The sequence below is a fragment of the Pezoporus flaviventris genome, unplaced genomic scaffold (genome assembly GCF_033815535.1).
Source record: "Pezoporus flaviventris isolate CSIRO_AGI_PZ_B2104156 unplaced genomic scaffold, CSIRO_AGI_Pfla_v1 ptg000036l, whole genome shotgun sequence".
Lineage (NCBI taxonomy): Eukaryota > Metazoa > Chordata > Aves > Psittaciformes > Psittacidae > Pezoporus > Pezoporus flaviventris.
This window is the reverse complement of record NW_026892584.1, coordinates 17020516-17042344: the sequence shown is the minus strand read 5'-3', so window position 1 is coordinate 17042344 and position 21829 is coordinate 17020516. Positions and strand designations below refer to the sequence as shown.

At 33.3% G+C, this 21829-nt stretch overlaps 1 protein-coding gene across 7 annotated transcripts in view; it reads left to right on the top strand.

Annotated features, from left to right (window-relative positions):
* RYR3 (ryanodine receptor 3) overlaps positions 1–21829 on the top strand; it is a 223905-nt gene that overhangs the window by 160420 nt on the left and 41656 nt on the right. For 5 of the 7 annotated variants that reach the window (XM_061463377.1, XM_061463371.1, XM_061463372.1 and 2 more), the window contains exons 58-69: positions 2396–2511; positions 2797–2864; positions 3680–3801; positions 5770–5819; positions 6600–6660; positions 7520–7758; positions 8652–8733; positions 13170–13300; positions 14675–14995; positions 16435–16675; positions 18147–18234; positions 18339–18431. In XM_061463377.1, the coding sequence (XP_061319361.1) occupies positions 2396–2511; positions 2797–2864; positions 3680–3801; positions 5770–5819; positions 6600–6660; positions 7520–7758; positions 8652–8733; positions 13170–13300; positions 14675–14995; positions 16435–16675; positions 18147–18234; positions 18339–18431 (1612 nt within the window). Of the gene's footprint in view, positions 1–2395; positions 2512–2796; positions 2865–3679; positions 3802–5769; positions 5820–6599; positions 6661–7519; positions 7759–8651; positions 8734–13169; positions 13301–14674; positions 14996–16434; positions 16676–18146; positions 18235–18338; positions 18432–21238; positions 21260–21829 lie in introns of all 7 variants that reach the window. The other 2 variants (XM_061463370.1, XM_061463369.1) reach the window with 1 other exon arrangement.

Below are 21829 nucleotides of genomic sequence, written 5' to 3'. Positions count from 1 at the left end.
TGTCTGTAGTGAAAGTATACACTCAGAAATTTATACTAATTGATTATTAGGATCTTCAAAAGGTAACTTTGTTGGCTTCAGCAATTAATAACATTTTTAAAGATATTAGAAGACAGCTTTAAATATACATTTCTGCTTTACTAGAAGAAAAATTCCCTCCTGCCACATATGTAGGCTCTCAGCCTGAAATCAAAATGTAGGTATGCCAGCAGACATTTTTATATCCTCTATAATTGCTTTAGAGCCATTGAATAGGAAAACCAGGTTTAGTTCCTGTAAATAGTAACAGGACAAGGGGTAACGGGTTAAAACTTAAACAGGGGAAGTTCAGGTTGGATATAAGAAGGAAATTCTTTCCTGTTAGGGTGGTGAGGCACTGGAATGGGTTGCCCAGGGAGGTTGTGAATGCTCCATCCCTGGCAGTGTTCAAGGCCAGGTTGGACGAGGCCTTGGGTGATATGATTTAGCGTAGGGTGTCCCTGCCCACGGCAGGGGGTTGGAACTAGATGATCTTAAGGTCCTTTCCAACCCTAACTATTCTATGATTCTATGAAATGGGTGATCCTTTGAAACACCAATGGAATTGCTCAAATACAAGTTTTAGTATCAACTAAGTTTTAGTATCTCTTTGTGGCTGTTCAGGTTAAGAAGACAGTGTTTCCAGTGTTAACTAATTGAAAAAGCCTGCTCAAACTCCATATGGGGTAGGGGCTGAGAGTTTTCAGCAATTGGCTATATAAGGGTGAATCACAATTATCATCTTCTCAGTGTTTTCTTAAGATGAGTATGTGCATATTTAAATATATGCAAATTTTATTTTTGAAGTACTGATAGCAATTATCACATTTCTAGAATGTCAGTCTCGAAAATGTTGGTCTAATCCTTAAAACATGGAAATTCTTTTTAACTGGAAACATAGGCGGCATAGTGTGTGTACGTTACATATACCATCTGCCTCTGTTTTGATTTTTGCTCCTCTCTGTTTGTCAGGAACACTTTTGAACTACTTTTAGGTGCTTATGAGATACAGAGAAATCTCTCAGGCCTTAATCAAGTATAAGTTAGAAAAAACATGGTATTCTGTTAAGCATCTTTCTTTTAAATCTCTAAATGTCTTTTGATACCAGCTTTGTTATTTAACAGAGCTACCAATGTCTTTCAATTTTCAGGAAAGTACATGGAATCTCTCAGCTAGCATGACTTATAAACAAAAAAAGATAATATTTTCACTGATCTCACTGAAAATACACATAAATACTTAGATAAATTATCCACTTCAAAAGTGAGGTAGGAGGAGATGCCTGCCAGCCATATATACCTGTTAATACCCTTGATTCTCCCTAATTTACTCCTATACCAGTGCTAAGGAATCTCAGGACAAATGATCATTTCCTCCAACAAACATTCAAACATTCTCTATTCAAATTAACAAGTTGTTACAAGGGAAATTCCAGTTAGATATACGAAAGTATTTTGCCTTTATTTTTTGCACAATGAGGGTGGTCAAACATTACAGTAGGGTCTCCAGCAAATATTATGAGATTTCAGTGCATGAAGATGCTCTATACATTATTCGACAAGGTTCTGAACAACCTGATCTAACTTTGGATTCAGCTTTTACTGGAGATGAGAGTTGGATCAGATGACTTTCAGAGGTTCCTTCCAAGCTAATTTTTTCTGTGATCCTAAAGAATTTTAGAATTTCAGTGAGGTAGTTTTTATTTGTAGCTGAAGTAAAATCTATTATTTTAAATCTAGGCACAGCCAACCATACATGTTTTTATTCCTGTTTAATATATTTGAATGTACTAGTCATGATTTAGGTCATTAATTTATCTCAAAGAATACATAATACATGCATCTTCCTAAAGTATCACATACCATTGCAATTTTTCAATTACTTTGAATAGTATAGTAGTTTTTTATTTACATTTAGGTTTTCGTTTAGTTGTTTAAGTCATTTTGACTTCATAAAATTCAAGGACAAAAATGTGAATAATGAAATGAAGTGTAGTACTTAAACTGATTGTGTAAAGATGCAGTTGCTGACTTCCTAAACATTTTGCACTTTGATCTGCGAGCAGTAGAAATTGAGTGGCCAGTGCATTGCTTTGTCGGATTAAAATGATGGCTTCATTTGTGCAATAAGGTAGCTCTCTGAAGTCTCTATTCAAAACCACACACATTTTGGAAATTTTAATCCAAAACTATCATTCCGCTTAGAGAAACATGAACTTATTTTAACATTTATGGCTATGTAGATGACAACTTAGAGCTGCTGTGGAAGGTCATTTTCTTCTTCTTTTGAAAATCTGACATGAAAAATAATAAGGAATGAAATGTTTCATAGTACTGTCATCGTCAATGCTACTTATCTAAATGTTTTCTAAAACAGGGGTCTGAATGACATGGAGTTGGATGCTTCATCCATGGAAAAGAGGTTTGCCTTTAAGTTCCTGAAGAAAATTTTAAAGTATGTTGATTCTGCTCAAGAGTTTATTGCACATTTGGGTAAGCTGCAGATTTTAATTTGAAAAATATTAAAACTGTTGATAGCTAAATATCTGGATATCGGTATGTTTAAAATTCTAGCAACCACTTCTTCTTTCATTTAAGAAACTTAAATGATGTCTTTTGATTTGAAGATTGAATTCTTGGACATCTTTAACTAGCTAAACTGTTTCTGCTGTTTTATTTGTATTATAGCAAAAATAAGATTACAAGGATATATAAAAGCGCTATTATTTATTTTTAGACAACTTCTTATTTGTGTCTGCCTTGATTATATCCTTGCAGAAGCCATTGTAACCAGTGGAAAAACTGAAAAATCTCCACATGACCAAGAAATAAAATTCTTTGCCAAAGTGAGTGATTTAGTATTTCAAGTAATGTACATATACATTCCATTATACAGAACATGGAAATTTTTAACGTTAGACTGCTTTTCAGGTAATAGAAATATATCTATCCCATTTTTTTCACGGTAAGTAATAAATTAAATGTTATCAAATATTTCAAAATACTTTCAAAACTATTTCAATGCATTTGGTAGATCCAAATATTTCAAAATATCTGATTCAACACGAGAAGGAACATAGAAATTAAAAGGCAGCTTATTTATTATATGAAATTAAATACTCTCACTGAAAATATAAATTATTTCTGAAAATTTTTGCCCCGGTATATCACTGAAGTGCATAGTATCATTTAATTAACAGGAAGAACTATTTCTATGCATAGCGTTGTTATACACATTTGTGTACCTAGTAAGAAAATGTTGTAAATAATCAGATTTGAAGTAAGGAACGCTTAGAATTTAATTTAGGCACTTAAAAAGAAAAAAGCCCTCTCCCTTTATATCTGTACTGGAGATTTATGTAAATAGTGGAGAGGAAGGGTCCTCTTAGTTCAGTGTTACTTATCTTTATTGAATGTGAGAAGATAAGCCTGCAGTATAGGATCCAAAATAGATTTGCGTAACTCTGTTTATTATTTATATCAATTTTAAGTAAAATTGTAAGCCTTAAGATTTTAATTTTTATTATTTTGTGTCTGAAATGAGAAAATACAGCTGCTACAGAGCTTGAAAATTCTTTGAATAAACTCATCAATCAGAGCATTGTTGCAACATTTACCATTTTGCTCTGTGAAAAATACATTTTGTATCTGTATTTCTTAGGTTCTTTTACCATTAGTTGATCAGTACTTTACAAATCACTGCCTCTACTTCCTGTCTTCTCCAACAAAAACACTCAGTAGCAGTGGATATGCATCAAATAAGGAAAAGGAAATGGTAGCAAGGTAAGTAGACAATTAAGATGTATACAGGAGGGTTCTATATTGATAATTAAACAACTCTTAGATTAAAAGTAATAATAGTTCAAAAGCTCAGTGTCCTCAGATAGAATGTAAATAAATTTATTCTCTATCAGAATGGCAGTAAGTGAATAGAATTCCTTATTTTAGTATTCTAATTAAAGAAGTAAGAATATGTAATAATACTAACAGTATCTAATTGTCAATAACATCAAAACCAATGAATAGTTCTGTGAGCAACGGAACTAATAAAACTTAGTTTCTGATTGGTTTATGTGTCATTGTTGATGGCACTTTCTGGTTGAAGCTTATCCCACAGCTGAGTTATTTAAATAGATTCACATTTAAATTTTCAGATATCAAAAAATGTGAAAATACCATGATGCAGCTTTTTAGGTGTCATTATGGATTCTCCCTTCTCTACAAAATTACTTATGCCCCCAAAGAAAAATTGCTGGAATTTAATAACTTAGATGTCTGTACTGTTTTATATTTGACTCAAAGTCAACCATTTGACTCGAAGTTATTCTAGAAAACTCAATTAAAAAGAGACAGTTGCCTTTTAATTTATAATGTGTTGCCTTTACAAAAATATGGTTTTTATTTTTCTGCAATTAACATTTAAAAATCAGTATTTAATTTATTTTTAGCGATGACTGTCATCTAATATTTTTGTTGCCAATTTTTTATTCCATTTAGGGGTATGCCGCCAGTTATTTTGATTGGGAAATTTTGTATCATAATCTCTCAAACTGTATTTTATGCTCATGCTTTCTTACATTAGCTGTCAGATTCTTAAATTTATTTTGCTTTCCTTCACTAAGTTGAACAGAGTTTACTTTTCCAGTGGAAGACTCGATACAAAATTTGAAAGTAAAGATAACTTACTTGTTACATAACATCAGACCTAGCACTGAACTTCCTAGATTCTGTTCTTCATTTTATCTTCCAGTGTCTCTTTGCATTTCTCTAAATTATTATTACCCTTTTGTTTCCATCTTCTAGATGTGTGGTAGTCATTATAAAGCAGTTGCCCGTAAGAGTGAGTGGATATAGTGTCCCTAAAATTCTGCTTTAATGAGCTTTCAGATATATTATATACAAATATACAAGATAGTCCTCCAGTACTTGCATAAGCCAGCTCAGGTTCAGGAGGATTGAAGCTTTGTTTCATTTAATTTCGTTTCATTTGAATTCAATTTCATACTCTCTTTCTGAATCCTCTATTGCTTCACTGAAGTCAGTCAGGTCAGCTTAATAAAGCTAGAAAGATGCTCACTGGTGTTGTACAAAACACCTTCACAAAAGCTCATACATGAAGGAAGTTAGACCTCTAGTCTGCATATCTGCTATTATAAATTCAGAAATATAATTCCTTTTCCATTTGTCACTGAGCAAAGTGACAGTTATTTTCATCTTATAGGAAGTATAATATTTTCTTACTATTGTGAAGATAACAATGACAATCTCTTGTTAGTAGGACACCATAGCAATTCCTAAGGTATATTTTCTTCATTTTTTTGTTACATCGTAATTCCATTTGTAATGTATAACACAGATAATAAAAAAGTATGCCTAGCTGTCTTTACTTTTTAGAAGTTGAAGTAGTCAGAGTTGGTGATTTTTGCTTTCTCTTAATTATCCTATTATTTTGACAAATAGGTTATATATGCAAGTTTCTGACATACTTGCCAGAAGCTCTTCTCATTTGTTTACGTTTCAGGATTAATCTTATCATCAGCAGTGGCTAAACACGGATTTATTTATTTACAAAGGATATCTTCACAAATTGCTTTAAATAGTGTGTTATCATCATGCATGATTCAGGATGTGCATATTCAGGAATTATGTCGTGTTCTCTTTCATATCCCTACTACTCTTTACCTCACATTCTAAATAAATCTTTATCTTTGTCTTGTCTTGTATTGCTCTTTCTGTTCTTTTCTACTTTAGCCTGTTCTGCAAACTAGCTGCTCTTGTTAGACATAGGATCTCACTTTTTGGTAAGTTGCTAAGAAAGATCTTTATGATAACGTTAAAAACATAAAGAATGCATAACTGGTGCTTCTATCTTACCTCAACCTTTTCACAAGCTATAGGAAAAAAATCTATAAAATGATGCATAAACTTCCAATACAATTAGTGATTTCATTGAATGTGCCTCTGAAGCTAACAAATAACAGAATATGTAAAGTGTTGGAGAAGGGACAAATAGCAGCTTCTAGAATTTTCAGACTCCTTTTAAAAACTCTCATGCCTTTGCATTTACTTTTAGATTTCAAAAGCCATTTTACATTGTTTCAATTTCTGTCATCCAACTGTTGAATCCAATAGATTAATTTCTTAATATGCTCGGGGGGTGTAGGGAAAAATAACATACCTTTTTTTGAAAGGTAAAGGTAAGAAAATTAAAAAAGAAATGTGGATACTACAAGACAGAAAGTTCAGAATGTTGCAGCATCAAGTAATGAAAATTACTTAAGTATGAATTACTTAAGTACTTAAGTAATTACTTAATTACTTAAGTACTTAAGTAATGAAAATTACATAAGTACTTGGTGCCATAAGTAGCCAGTGGTTATTCTTTTAAGCTGCTATATGGAAACAGACTTAAGAAATTGAAAGTTAGTTCTAGAACGAGACCTAACTCTCCCTCCAGTGACTTAAGGTGGTAGACTTATGTCTTGTTTAACCTCTGCATCTCCAGTAATGACATTTTGGATTGTTAGATTATCCTACATTTTCTATACTGTCGTGCTCTCATAGTATCTCTTTCTAACCAGGGAGTGATTCTGCTACAATGGTGAACTGCCTGCACATATTAGCTCAGTCTCTTGACACACGGTAAGTTTGCAACATTTGTACCAGCTACAAAGTACATAGATATCCCCAAGTTTTTCAGGAGCAGTTTGTCACTATTTCCAAGGGCATTTGAAGACTTTATTGGGAGATATAAATGACACAAACTTTGTAACTGCAAGTATTGATACCTGTAGAGTATGTTGAGACAGTTTAGTACATAACTGAAAAATTTGGCTTTAGAAGTCTGAAGAATGTCTTGATACTTGTGTTTACCATTGAAATACTTGAGTATGTTAAAACACAGCCTGGAATAGTTTTCTAACATGAACTGTTTTCTGGCCTAGTTGTGTTATACAGCAGCCTGGCAGTGAACTCATTGTGAATAATAGCCCTGGAAAGCTTCATTAAGGGCTTGGAGAAGAGTGCAAAAACATTATAGAATGGGACTGTGAGGGTGGTATTGCAGTAGCATTTTCTAGATTTAGTGTGCTTTGAAGATGCATCTAAGCATGCATCCTGACTTGCATATCTAACTGCTGTAGCTCCCGTAAAAATTTAGGAATTAAGAGTTACTTTTCTTGAGCATATTGTACAGAGGAACTTTCTCACCACCTATGATGTCTGCTGAGAAGGCATTGTCTTACTGGAAAGCAGATAACAAAAACTGGAAAGCCAAGACTGAGAAGCAAGCTCGCTCTTCTTATTAATTTGTATGAAATGCTTCGAGCTAATTGCTGCTTATACTACTATGTAGATGTAAGTGTCCTTGCAGTTCATAATGTAAAGTTCATTGATATTTTGTATGTTTTCAAAGATTGATAGCATGTAACATGTGCATACATATCTATAAAACTACTAAAGATCAATGCAGAGTTAATATTTTTCATTCATTATTTTTCAGAACTGTTATGAAATCAGGATCTGAGCTTGTTAAAGCTGGATTGCGTGCCTTTTTTGAAAATGCAGCTGAAGACCTGGAAAAAACTTCAGAAAATCTTAAGCTTGGAAAATTTACACATTCACGAACACAAATCAAGGGTGTTTCACAGAATATCAATTATACTACAGTAGCATTGTTACCCATCTTGACATCAATTTTTGAACATATTGCACAATATCAGTTTGGAATTGATTTACTTTGTAAGTTTTTTATTTCATTTTTGAAATTTATTCTGTTATAATACAAATGCTTTTTAGTAATGTTTGCATGAATTCAAAGGATGAAATTCTGTTTTCACTAACATGCATATTTCCAGAATTAAATCATATATTAGCGGCATAGTACCTAATTTCTATTTCATGTTTAAAAATAATACTTAGTAAGTTTCAAGTTACTTATGTACAATATTTCTGCAAGCATTGAGAGAAAGAAATTAAAGTTTCCTCTGAATTGCTCTCTTACCAGCTGTGTGGGTGAGAATAGTTTCCTATAGAAAATTAAATTATCCTTATTTTTGTTGCATATTTTTATGTCATTAGATTGAAGGAGACAACTCACTATTAATTTATTGTGGTTTTTTTTCTTACACTTGAAAACTACTGTAGATATTCTAATTTAAATTTTCCTTATTTTTAACATCATTCAGTTTAAAATTACTGAAATGCTTCAAGATTCAGCAATATGCTGTTCCAGCATTTTGTATATATTTGTATGATCAGATTTTCAAAGCGAAAGATAATTGAGAAAATGATAGCCCACTTTCTTTTAAAATGTGGGGAGCCTTTAGATCATGTTTGTGGAAGTTAAACATACAGAATGATGTCATTTAGATTAAAACTGTACTCTGCAAGTGTGATAATCTGCAATATCTAATTAGCAAGTATTTGCTGGCCTCTTGAAATGTCTGCTCTGTTAGGTTTTGGCATGAATGTAGATGACAGTGTATTTAAGATAAATAACAATAGAATGTTCAGTCATACATACACTAGAAGTTTTAGACACTGTTTTTCAGATTATGTAAAACATTTTTTATATTTAGAAAGTAGTCTTTATTTGAATAAATATTAATAATCTACCTCTTGTTTTCCTCTAGTGGGTGATGTACAAGTTTCATGTTACAGAATTCTTTGTAGCCTATATTCCCTTGGGACTGGGAAAAACATCTATGTTGAAAGGTAATGAATGAAAAACAGCATGTAAAATCTTTTCATTAGGAGTGTGTTGTTTAGGTAATAAAGCAATTCAAATGAAATGTGAATCTGAAACAGTGTGAGCATGTTTAAAATATACTTGAGCTGGAATGTAGTTGCCTATACCTTAGAATTCAATTCTACTCCAGAAAAAAAACCTAACAACCAAGCAGAAAACAGCCCAAACTAAATAAAAGCAAACAATTCATCCTGCATATGGTAGCATATCTGCAGGGAGTTTGTTTTTCCCATAGGGAAAGCTAACGTTTTGCCAGCAAGCTTCTCAAATTTTGGCTATCACATACTGCTGAGGTAAGCAGGCTGAGTACTAAGTAGGCTGTGTCTGTCTCACACCCAAGGTTACACACAGTTCTTAAAATAGTTGTCCCAAGCAGCAAAATCTTGAGTATATTTAGAGCATTCTAAGAGATTTTAACTCTATAAAGGAAAATGCCAGTTACTTGGAATTTAAAAAGAGTAGCGTCTACAATTCCTTTAAGCATCTAGTTGCATCACCTTTTCCTACTGCAGTTGTCTTTTTAGAAGGGAAGAATGATCAGGTCAGATATAACCAAGGAAATGAATTAGTTGCCAAAGGCTGTGTGAGAAGTTTCCAACTGTGAATTTCAGTTAGTTTGGTTTTCACTAGTCTCATTCAGGCTGTTAAACTGTAGGTAGACATTAGTGTCTAGGTGGGTTGGTAGGATGTCAAACACACTGTTCAGTTTTTCAGCAAAACTTAAAAGTAAATGATTGAGCTGACTTGAGCAGTTATTCAAGTTAAACAGTGCCCAGATTTAGGTTCAAAGTGCATTTTTCTTTTTCTCTCCTACTGAATTTTGGCAGGGATATTCAGAAATTTTACCTTTCATTGCAGGATGGGTCATAGTTCATTATTCATAGGTGAATATCAATTTTCATGGCTGAAATAGTTCAGATGATTCTACAAGCCCCCTGACTGCTGGGGCTCAGGACTAATACAAAGTTGGATTGCTATGGCTGCCTTGTTGTGACAAACTTCTGTTGGGCAAGGGTTTTCTCTGTTGTACAAAGACTGCTTAGCTTGTTTAGGATATTGGATATATTTCTGCTTTCTCTGTGAATCTTTCTTCTATAAATGTCTCTGTGGTTCATAAATGTTAAGAACCGGATGTAAAATACAGTAGTCCTTGACCTCTTTGAGGCCTAATGCTCCACTGGTAAGTGTGGTATTATTGCTGTAGTCATTCTGACTATGAATTCTATACCTGGGTACCCATTTCTTTTCTTGCACTGCATCAGGAATTTAGATTATAAAGTTGAAAATTCCCTTTTCATATCCAGTACCCAAAAGTTTTATGTCCTTTTATGGCATCTTATTCTTTTCCTAGTTGGTTTATAGAAGCATATTTCTAATGGATTTTTAGAACAACTGATGAAATATCTGTATCACTATTAAGAGATACAAACTTCTGCGCAAGTTAGGAAATCGTAGCACTTTAAAAAAAGTATGTAGTTAAATATGGCATTAACTGCTGTATTTAATCATACATACATATCCAGATTGTTCAGTTCAAGACTTCGATTTGACCTGTTTGAGGCTTCTCAAAATGAAGACTGAAAGATGCAAGAAAGTCTGTTGTAACAATGGTGTAATAGTAAGTGCTTCTTCATGATGGTCATCAGTTGGTGGTCTTTTATCTTGGTTGGTTTCTCAAAGACTAGATTGATTTCATTATATTTCAAGTGTTTTTCACTTCCTCCAAGACTTGCATTTCAGTCTCTGACAGTTTTTCCTCATTCTTTGGAGCAAATGTTTCCAGTTAGTTGCCTTCCTAAAATATTTTGTCTGAAGGGTTAATTTCGCTTTCTTTAAGTATGTTTTACTCTAAGTCTATTGAACCACTCAGTTTCCTAAATGATTTATTTTACATTCATTGCTTTTTATGTCAGTGACTCTGAAATTATTTTTAGCTTTTCTAGTTTCTGTCCTGCAAAATTATAGGCTTTTCCTTGATTTCTCATATTTAGGAAATCCATATGACATAAAGTAGCTGTGTACTTAAAGAGTAATATTCTTAGCCTTGTTGTGTAATTGTTCACCTTCTTTTGGCTTCTTGGACTGTTCATATGGAAAGATGGGTATGCATTATGACATTGTCATGCATGTGATTAAATAGCCTTAGTGCATTTGATGTTAGTCTTTTCAAATTACTTTTTAATATGTGTTTGTGTACATATATATTTATATGCGCACACACCCCCAGGTTTTTTCCTTGATCCAAAAGAAGGCAAAGATGTAATAATGTTTCCTTTTTAGGAAAATTTATGAAATCTCATATATATATAACACTGTAGCTTTCCACCCAATTTAAATTGGAAGAGAACTTTGCTGTGCTTTTAAATTTAGTAGGAATTCTAAAATTATCAAAAATTTGATTTTTAATGAAATGTTCTGTGGTTGCTATCTATGATACTAATGTATCATGTATTCTGTTGCAAAATGTACACTATATTGATGGTCAGAATATAAGGCAAATGACACAGATTATAGGTGGAGAACATAGTTTCTTTTTCATTTTGCGGTAATTGATTTCTGCATCTTTCATTTCTTTGATGGCAGTAAAACAATAGTAAACTGTAGTAATTCTGTACAGAGATTGAATAGGCATTCACACTTGAAGCAGTGTAATGTGAATCATGTTACATTAAATACCCAAGTGAACAGAAAACCTTTTTTATAATGTTTTTAATTCTGTGAGGCTGTTGCTTTTGCCAATTTCTTTTGTTTCTCCTAGAACAAAAGAAGTTGGAGGGTAGAAAGTTGCAAAACTTTTCACATCCAAGCATGGTTATGAAGTAAACATTGACATAGGCAGTTAAAGATGAGGTACTAGATGGATCACAGTTTTTGACTTTAGGTCATAAAATGAGGCAGGCTTTGTTGACACAAATGAATCTTAAAAATATTGTAGTTAGCCCTGAAAGCTGAATGATTATAGAATCATAGAATAGTTTGGGTTTGAAAGGACTTTTAAATGTTTAACTCCTCTCAATGAACAGGAACATCTTCAACTTGATCAGGCTACTCAGAGCCCTGTCCAACCTGACCTTGAATGTTTCCAGGGATGAGGCATCTACCACCTCTCTGGGCAACCTGTTCTACTGTTTCACCGCCCTCATTGTAAAAAAAAAAATTCTTCCTTATATCTAGTTGAAATCCACCCTCTTTCAGTTTAAAACCATTACCACTTGTCCTATTGAAGCAGGCCCTCCTGAAAAGTCTGTCCTCATATTTCTTATAGTTCCTCTAAGTACAGAAAGGCGACAATGCCTTCCTGGAGTCTTCTCCAGGCTGAACAATCCCAACTCTATCAGCCCTTCTCCATAGGAGATGTGTTCCATCCCACTGATCTTTTCCGTGTCCCTCCTTTGGACCTACTCCAACAGGTCCACGTCCATTCCAAAAAAATGCCATGAAGCTTCAGAGGATGTAAGGCTGTACTATCTTTATCCAATCTGTATGTCAAGCATAACAAAATCTGGGAGGCATCTTGTATAAAAAGTGCTTCAGAAATTCAGAACTTCAGAAGAGTACCTTAGCCAGTGTGGGTCTAGTCTTATGCTGAAAGGGACTGTTTCAGAATCTCTTGCACCTTCATCTGTACATTTCCACCTCTTTTTGTTTATTTTTTTTTTCTGGTATGTAGTATGTATGCAGGCAGATGATGAGCAAGTTTTGTTGCTGTCGGTTTGGCTTGGTTAGTTTTTATGATGAGGTTTATTTTTGAGTGGATCATTTCCTTCATCCAGCTTATTAAGATGCTGAGTCCTATTGCTAGTACAGAACAGACAAATAGGAACTTGCAAAGGTTTTTTGGGGGAATGCTGTATTGCCTCTATCAGAGCATGCCACACAGAAACCCAGAAAGTCATAAAATCAGTCTTCAATGAGTGGCAGTAGTGTTTCTCGTAATTTAACTATGTAAATGGTAAATGTGTGAAGCAAAAGAAATGTGTATTTATATATATATGTATACATATGTATAAAAAAGTAGTAAAATCTTGAAAAAGGGTATGACTGCCAAAACAAATTCTGTTCATTTGCTCCTTGTTCAAGCAAACTGCAGCTATAATAATATGCAGTTACTAATCTATTTTTTGTGCATATTCTAGATGTGTTTTGTGTTGTTGCACTATGAAGCAGTTTACCTTTTAACATGGAATTTTTGATACAGGCTGGTTTGTTTTAAAACTCTGTTTCTTATATCAACATAATTTCCAGAAATTTTGTCATGTGAAAAATAAAATTTTTCAAAATTGTCAAATAGTTAAAAACATAAACTACATCAGATTAAATATTGGTGCTTTATAATGCATGCTAGACATTGAAAGCCTGTGAAAGACTTTTCCTCTCAGGTAAATTTTGATGTCTCATACAGGCAGCGTCCTGCACTTGGTGAGTGCTTAGCATCTCTTGCAGCAGCCATTCCAGTAGCATTCCTTGAACCTTCTCTCAACCATTACAACCCATTGTCTGTCTTCAACACAAAAAGTGCAAGAGAAAGAGCAAGTAAGTACTGTTCCTCATGAAACAATGAAACAAAACAAAAACACACACCTGTTTGCTCCTCTCCAACTAATAGTAATAGAAATTGTAATAATGTAAAGGACCTGAATGTATGCCTCAGTAGAGGACTCCTACTATTACTCTTTCATTACTTGTCATTTTAGCCTTGCTGTGCTTTATTGAGACCGTGTTAACATTTTTGTCTTTCTCCTAGCATATTTGGATTATTTGGATGTATTTCTGAATGTGACGTTTGAATTCTTTTCTGAAGCTGCATACTGTAAAACTTGAAGCTTAGTTGAAGATCATATCTACATTACAAAACTTCATAGCAGATTGTATGCTTATGTTCTTACTAGCAACATGCAAGAGGTGCAATATCTTATTTGTGTGAACAGGGCAATTATCTACGTATTTTGTTGTCTTACCAGTACTCCACTGCATTTTGGTATAGGGAACTCCTGACAGAATATGACTTTGATTCCATGAAACCTTAATCAAAGGAACATGAGTCTTTTACATAGGTTTTCTTCATTTGTTTCTCTCCCCCCTTACTCTTGATGGACTCAAAAGTATTTCAGTATTTTCTTCATTGATCCACTGTAGGAGTCATTAGGTGCCAAAATCATTGTTCCTTTGTGGGGAAGGAGGGTGGAAGTAGGTAGATCAATTCCATATGCTTCCTAATTTTTTTATATAAAAGCAGTTAATGAAAAGCTTGTGCTAGCCCTTTGTTCCTTTCAGCTTTACCTTATAGAAGCAGCACTAGTGGAAGAAGAATTTTACTAGAGTGACTGGCATTAGATTATGATGGGTTGTTAATTGCTGAGTAAGCACTAAGCACCCTTCAATTTCTAATACAAGTATCTGGCAAACTGAATTCTTTCTTATCATTTTTGTTGGGAGATAGATGTGAAGAGTTTTTAATTAGATACATTTTCATTTTAATCTCGCCTATGATTTTGAGCTGCCTTTTTTTATTTTCCCTGAAGTGGATTTAATCTTTTGCAAAGTGACATGAAATTTTTGAAAGGTTATGAAAACAATGGCCTGAGTTTACCCAATATAAGCTCTCAGTTCTGCACTTTCACATAGCTGGGCTTCCCACCATATAATTGCAGGACACCTTATGGTAAAGCCATATCTTTGTGGCATTGATTGCCTACATCAGTGCTATATGCACATTATCAGAAAGGCATCATTTATGAGATAAGATCTTCATGTATGCTCCAAAGTTTTAATACATCTGCCCAAGATGGTGAAAGAAAAAAACCTGAGTGACAATGACATTTGTATTTAGGGTTTAAACGTAGATGAACATATATGTTCCCTTTTATTTTGTTAATTAATATTTTTCTTTTATACCCTTACTTGCAGTTTTAGGTATGCCTGACACAGTGGAAGACATGTGTCCAGAGATCCCCCAGTTGGATGGACTAATAAAGGAAATTAATGATTTAGCAGAGTCTGGAGCAAGGTACACTGAAATGCCTCATGTAATTGAGGTTATCTTACCCATGCTATGCAACTATTTATCCTACTGGTGGGAAAGAGGGCCAGAGAGTGTTCCTCAAAGCACTGGGCCTTGCTGTACAATGATAACATCCGAGCATCTGAGCATCGTCCTTGGAAACATTCTGAAAATCATTAACAACAATCTGGGAATAGATGAAGCATCTTGGATGAAAAGAATTGCAGGTACTCTAAATATTTGTAAAGAGTAATGGTACCTAATCACATTTCTTTGCTTTGCTACACTTTACCGTATTACTCAGTGCTATAGTAATAATAAATTGTGATTGAAAACAACAGGAAAGAAAGATAAAGAATAGATAAATAAGAGAAAGAAATCTTAATTTTTAAAAGTTTTTTTATTGTTATTTTTATGCATGCATTGTAGTATCACTATAAGCAGAGTGCTTTCTATACACCATAATAGATTCTGAAAATCTTGCCTTCTCTATGCACTGTATAAGAGCCTTTGCATTTAATTTGGAGTTGGATCAATGGATCAAAATCCAATTATTTTCAAGACACCCAAGAACTGACTATTGTAGTAGGGGGTATAAATCACATGAATTCTATTCATGAAGTATAAGGTCAAAAGGGAAAGAAAAAGTGTGAGGTGAAATAATCACAGAAGTAATCCAAGTTCAGAATTAGTTGCTTTGCCTGAGCAACTTCCAGCTATTAAATGAGCAAAAGGATTTCACAAAATGTCCTGTAACATTTAAAAGCTAGCTATCTGAAGAGATATACTGTATCCAGATTTTATCATTTGTCTTAAAAACAGTGTAAAAGTATAATATATAATAAGGTGGTTCAAGAAAATCTATGTAGAAGTAATAATTTCCTGTGAAATTGTAATGCCCATTGGCACTGGGTTTTCAGTATTATTTTACATACTAAGAGTTCTTTAATAATAATAATGATTCCATTAAAATTTAGTAAGAGGTCTGCTGCTTAACTGTAGAGACCACTGCTTGTAGTTTTGTAGTGGCTGCTTATCTATGTAAGGCGATAATGTACTAGTGAGGTTCTTACAAGGAATTTTGGCTTAAGTGATCTGCATTTTATCACAAATGCTTGTAGAAAATAGATCTATGACCTTGATTAGTCATTAATTCTATTCACTTTAGCTTGCCCAAGGCAAAACAGATACAGGAATTCTTGCAGAACACCATCTTCAGACTATTTTCTATGCATTTTAGCTTGCCCAAGGCAAAACAGATACAGGAATTCTTCCAGAACACCATCTTCTGACTATTTTCTGACATGGTATACAAAAAAAACCACATTCAAAAAACCCCAAACAAACAAAAAATTTCAGTATTTTTGTGAGGACTTTGTGTCTCAATCCCTGCATTGTGTATGTTCTAAGTTAGAGATGTGTGACTTGCCAAAACCATGGTAGTTTATTTGACTTAAAACTGAAATACTTACAATCTGAGGTCTCAGTAACTAACTTTTAATCTCTTAATATACACAAAAGCTATATTTGTCGTTTTATTAATAATTTTATGATAGTCCAAAAATATGTGAAGTGTTATGACCTTTATGTTTTCTAGAACTCCAGAGTTCATATTAACATCAATTGCACATTAATCATAAGATTGTCTATATTTGTCTATGTATAGTTTATGCTCAACCCATCATCAGCAAAGCTAGGCCTGATCTGCTGAAAACTCACTTTATTCCAACACTGGAGAAATTGAAGAAGAAAGCTATAAAGATTGTGATGGAAGAGGAGCAACTGAGAGCAGATAGTAAAACTGACACCCAAGAAGCTGAGCTCCTCATTCTTGATGAGTTTGCTGTTCTTTGTAGAGATCTTTATGCCTTCTATCCAATGTTGATACGTTATGTAGACAACAACAGGTAAATATAAACAATAATTAAATTCATATTTATTAGTTAATGTACTGGACTCCATGATCAGATAATCAGAAATCTATTTAATGTTATGCTGAGAATCAGATCCTGAGTATTTTAAGATTCTTAATTTATGGAATGATGTACCTTGAATACACAACCTCTTCTCAGATGCATTAGGCTTATTTAGTTGTATTGTAACTACACTATTATTAAGAATGCTTATCCTGACTAGACTTGCTATATATGCTACTGCAGTTCAGTGGCATTACAACGAATATGCCTTTCACAAACTAAAAGATAGCTAAAACCCTTAACTATTAATGAAAGGGTGTAAAACCATTTTGCCTTACTGAACCATTCTATTTGTAGATAATACGACAAATATATTAGTCCTTTCTGCTGTTTTTTTTTTAAGATGGAAATAAAAGGTGGACAACATTATATTGGCTTTAGAATTACCAGAACTTTTTTCTCCTCAACTATTTACAGGAGGATTATTCTGTGCCTACACTTTCCCTTTCTTTTGTCCCAGAACATGACCCCAAGATGCTCTTCTGAAGAGTATCAATAGTATCTCAGTATCTACAATATCTTAATTATATCCTTAACAACATTGTTCTTTACACAGTCATTGTCTATGTACATTTTTTAGATGTTAGTACATGTTGGACTAGTTAGAAGCATTTTCATTGCATGCATGATCATGTGGCATGTGAACCAATTTATTGAGAATTATTTGCTTTTTCTAGATGAACTCAAGGTTTTACTATTTCAGACCTTGTTGGCAAGGAAAAACTTCAAATTCTTTAAAAACACAGTTTTAACTGGGCTGTGGAGAAATCAAACTAGACAGATAGAGTTAATGCGCATAAGTTATAACATAGTAATTCCTTTCATGTGTGCTGTCAGGTGCCCACTTTATGCATGGTCATATTAATGCATTTTAATTTGGACATCTTTAAGAGGGCTGCATCTGTTAGTCCATTTGCCCGTTTTCTGAGCATCCTTCTGCAGACAGACCCAGACAAATTGTATTAGGTCCTGGATTACAAAAATAAATCAAGTGAAGCACTCATATGTTATAGCTTTACCCACTCATTCATTTCCTTCACACCCTTGCAGTGTTCTTTTTTAGATCAATGATTGGAGGGAAGGGGATAGAGAAATAGTCAGGGAAATATTTTTGCTTTTCAGCCAGGTCTGTATTTTAGTCTGGTTCATGTAATAGGCACAAAACTGTGTGTTGATACCAGGGGAAGGAGGAGCATGAAGAATTAAGTACAGAAGAATTAGGAGTTTTGTTGGAGCCTAGTTAAACTGCCACGAAAAATGGTCTCTTTAACCATGGACATGGAAAATTGAGGTGATTCTCATTCCATTCCAAGATTAACTACAAAAATGCAACCTGATCTGTTAAATAGAGATTATTATATTCGGTTGTCTTACTTTAAATTTCTCTTGTTTTTGTAATTAGAGCCAATTGGCTAAAGAAACCAGATGCAGATTCCGATGAACTCTTTCGAATGGTAGCTGAAGTTTTTATCCTGTGGTGTAAATCACATGTAAGACAATGTACAATTTCTATTCCATTAAATTCTATTTTTCAATTTAAATGTGGTAACTGCAGATGAATTAAACTTCTGGTGATTTTCCCCCCCATTTTTAGAATTTCAAAAGAGAAGAACAAAATTTTGTGATTCAGAATGAAATCAACAATTTAGCGTTTTTAACAGGCGACACCAAGAGCAAGATGTCTAAAGTAAGTTAATAAAAATTTGTGGATCAATTAAGTCTTCAGCATGTGTTTAGTATGTTATAAAAAGGCTCTGAAAATCTACTCAGATTGCAGGTGTTATGCTGGTAGAAGAAACTAAAAATAGTATTATTTCTTGATGATAGACATGACAACTACTATACAAACTGTAGGCTATCTACCTTAGAGTTACTTGTTAAATGTCTGCTATGTAGTCAAAGACAGAAGATTAAAATCGAAAAAAAAGTAATGTATAAGAGATTATGGATTGTAATATACTGTTGATTTTTGAGAAAAAAAACCACCATAAGGGTAAACTCTTGTATAAAAGCTAGGGAAGAAACATTGGTGGCCTAATCTTTTTCTTGTCAACGTCAATCAGTATTGTTCTGTCAATATTGACAGAGGAATGCTGTCTTTGCATATGCCTCTTTATTCATAAATATAGTGTGACACATGTGCACTGTTTCTCTTGCTTCGTATTAATGACCACATTAATTTCTTTTTTGATTATTTTCAATATGACAAGGTGCCGACATGATGTTTGGGAAGTACATTTGTTACCTGTATAGTAGAGAAAATGCATGTTGTCAAGGTAAAAAATGTCACTTTGACATTAGATGAGGAAGACTGCCTTACTCAGCTAAAGCCAGATGAAGCCTAATTCCAAATTAGTGTTGGTGAATATAGCAAAGAACCCTTTGTTTTATTCATGTTTGTAATGTGTTTGGTGTAATCCTATTTTGAAAGTGTTCCAGGGAAGTGGTGGGGTTTACGCTTTTGTATTTCGCTGTATTATGATTGTAACCTAGCTACTGTAAGTCCAGCTTTAGGCAACAGAGTCACAGAAAATATGCTATTACATTTCTTAATTCTCTTAAAAAGCATTTGCTTAATTTCTGTTCTATATTTTTGGTTCTGAAATATGGTTAAGCCAGACCCTGATATTGGAAAGTTTACAAGCAAAAAATAACAGATTTTCTGCTTATCATTACTTCATGGCTGGTACTGAACAGCAATTCAGACTATATAGAGAATTCCATATTTGGAGAAAATGAAATTTTTAATGTGTTTTTTTGTTTTCAAGATGCACCTCCTTGAAATTGTGCGATAGAACTGAAATGTTTGCATAATCCTCTTTAGTGAGATGCATAGTGGGCACAGTCCAGGCTGCTTGCTGATCACTGGTACTGTAACAGTCTATCACGTAGTTCTGTACTTTTATCATATGGCAATCGCTACACATACATTTAATTACATGTACTTCAACTTTTATACATTAGAATTGGCCTGAGGAGGAAAGAGTTAAGTGTACTTTATTTTCAAGCATGGTAGTTTAGAATCAGGTGATTCATACTTAATCACAATTGTGTCTCACTGCAGTGTTGATAAAGGGATAGTATGATGTAAACTGCTAGTGTCATAGTCAGTCTGGAATGACAGGAATGACAAAACAAGCCTTTACAAAATGAAACATAGGTATCCTTCATGCTGCTCCAATTATTATAAAATCACAGGAATTTAACATCAAGAATCTATATGCCCCAACTTTGAAAGAGTTTGGTTTTGATTGCATTTTCAAACTCCTGTAGTACATATTTAAATATAGAGATACATTTATAAAAGTATTCATAGTGTATTTGTATATAACATGGAAGTAGATGCATCTGTAAATGTACTTTCCTTCATTTGGATATACAGTACATAACATTATATATAAAGATTATACTTTTATATGCATATGAATTTTGTAAGCATATTAATAAAAACATAGTGTTTAAGGGCACTGTGCATGGTTATTGCTAATATAGGAAGAAATAAAATATTTTTTAATGTATTTTTCATTACTATTTTATTAATATGATATCTGCAGGAGTGATTGCAGAACAGCTGATCATTTAGGCATTTGTTTCATGATGAATTAAATATCATGATACAATACATAAGGCATCTTTTAGAATTTTTGTGTTGGTTTTCTATATATGATTTCTACGCAGGAAATTGGTGATAATGTATAATGTATATAATGTATATAATGTATAATGTAAATGCTCTAAAACTAGCACATTCATTAAAGCAGATATTTAGATCTGAATAATATTTTTAAAAGACTGCATGGTTTGGAATAAAAAAGAAATTTTCTATGTAACTGAATTTCAGGTTTTTTACAAGGTTTGATACTTATTTATATCCTCAGAGAATAATCAGTAGAGGGCATTACATCAGGGAGTATTGTTTTTATAATTTCTTGCTTTAATATTAAGATTCAGCTCAGGAAATAGTATGCTAACAGAATAATTAGCACTTTTCTGTTTATCACCACTTCCTCTATACTTGCATTACTTTTTTTTTAGAAGTAATCATATCTAATATTTATCCAGCATGAGACTGTGTAGATAACTGTGAATATGAACGTTGCCTATTAACAGCTGGCCCGAGGCAGAACAGTTTGGGGTCTCTTAAAGGAGTAAGGCCCCATGCTGATCTTGGGCTGCTTTAGACAACTGTCTTACAACAGAGCGTTTTTCCTAAGATGCTAAATACTCTGATAGCGCAAGTGTGTAAGGTGTGATATACCATGTTTTGTATCTTCACATGCCATATCCAGAAAAAAACATGCAGACAATGAAGGATTTTATTATTTATCAGTAACTAATAGTAGTGGTAACAAACGATTCATCATTGCATTCAGTAAATTGATAACGTACCCATTGTATTTGAGTTATACAATATTACCATTGTTAATATTTTCTCAAATAAATGTATTAACAGCTGAGCAAGTTTTTAATTTTTCTTTTCTGAAAAAATGGCAGCAGATTGCTCGGAGGGGAACGGTAAGTTAGAGAACTGAGAGAGACTGGTAACTTAGATTGCACTGAAATAACAGATTTGTAATAGGAGTGTGGAAATGGAGAATTTAAACATATTCAACTCCACTAATCTGTTAGTTTTGAACTTTTCATAGGTTTGTTGGTAAAATAGTATTTTTATTAAGATTCAATGTTGTCCTATTGTAGTTTACAGTTAATTGATGTAAAAGACTAAATGCACACATTCACATGTACATAATAAATGTCTAATACATATGTGGGCAATTTTTCTTGTGTAACTTTTGCATCTAAAGGAATGTGTGGCTGGATATATAACCTCAGTTGCTAAGAATTCGCATAGCCTACTGAAGCTTATTTGACTGGCTCTCATTCTTAATTTTTTTCTTAATCTGTTTTTTAAAAGCATTTGGATAGACCTATTATAGGATTTTGAGGCAGACATAAAATCCAAGTTGTATTACAGAACTACATTGTGGCATGTGCCCATTTGCAATATGTAATGCATATTATTTGCAAATGTATGATAATTAGAGCATTTCATGTTAGTATTTTCTGCAAGAGGTTTAGATCTCT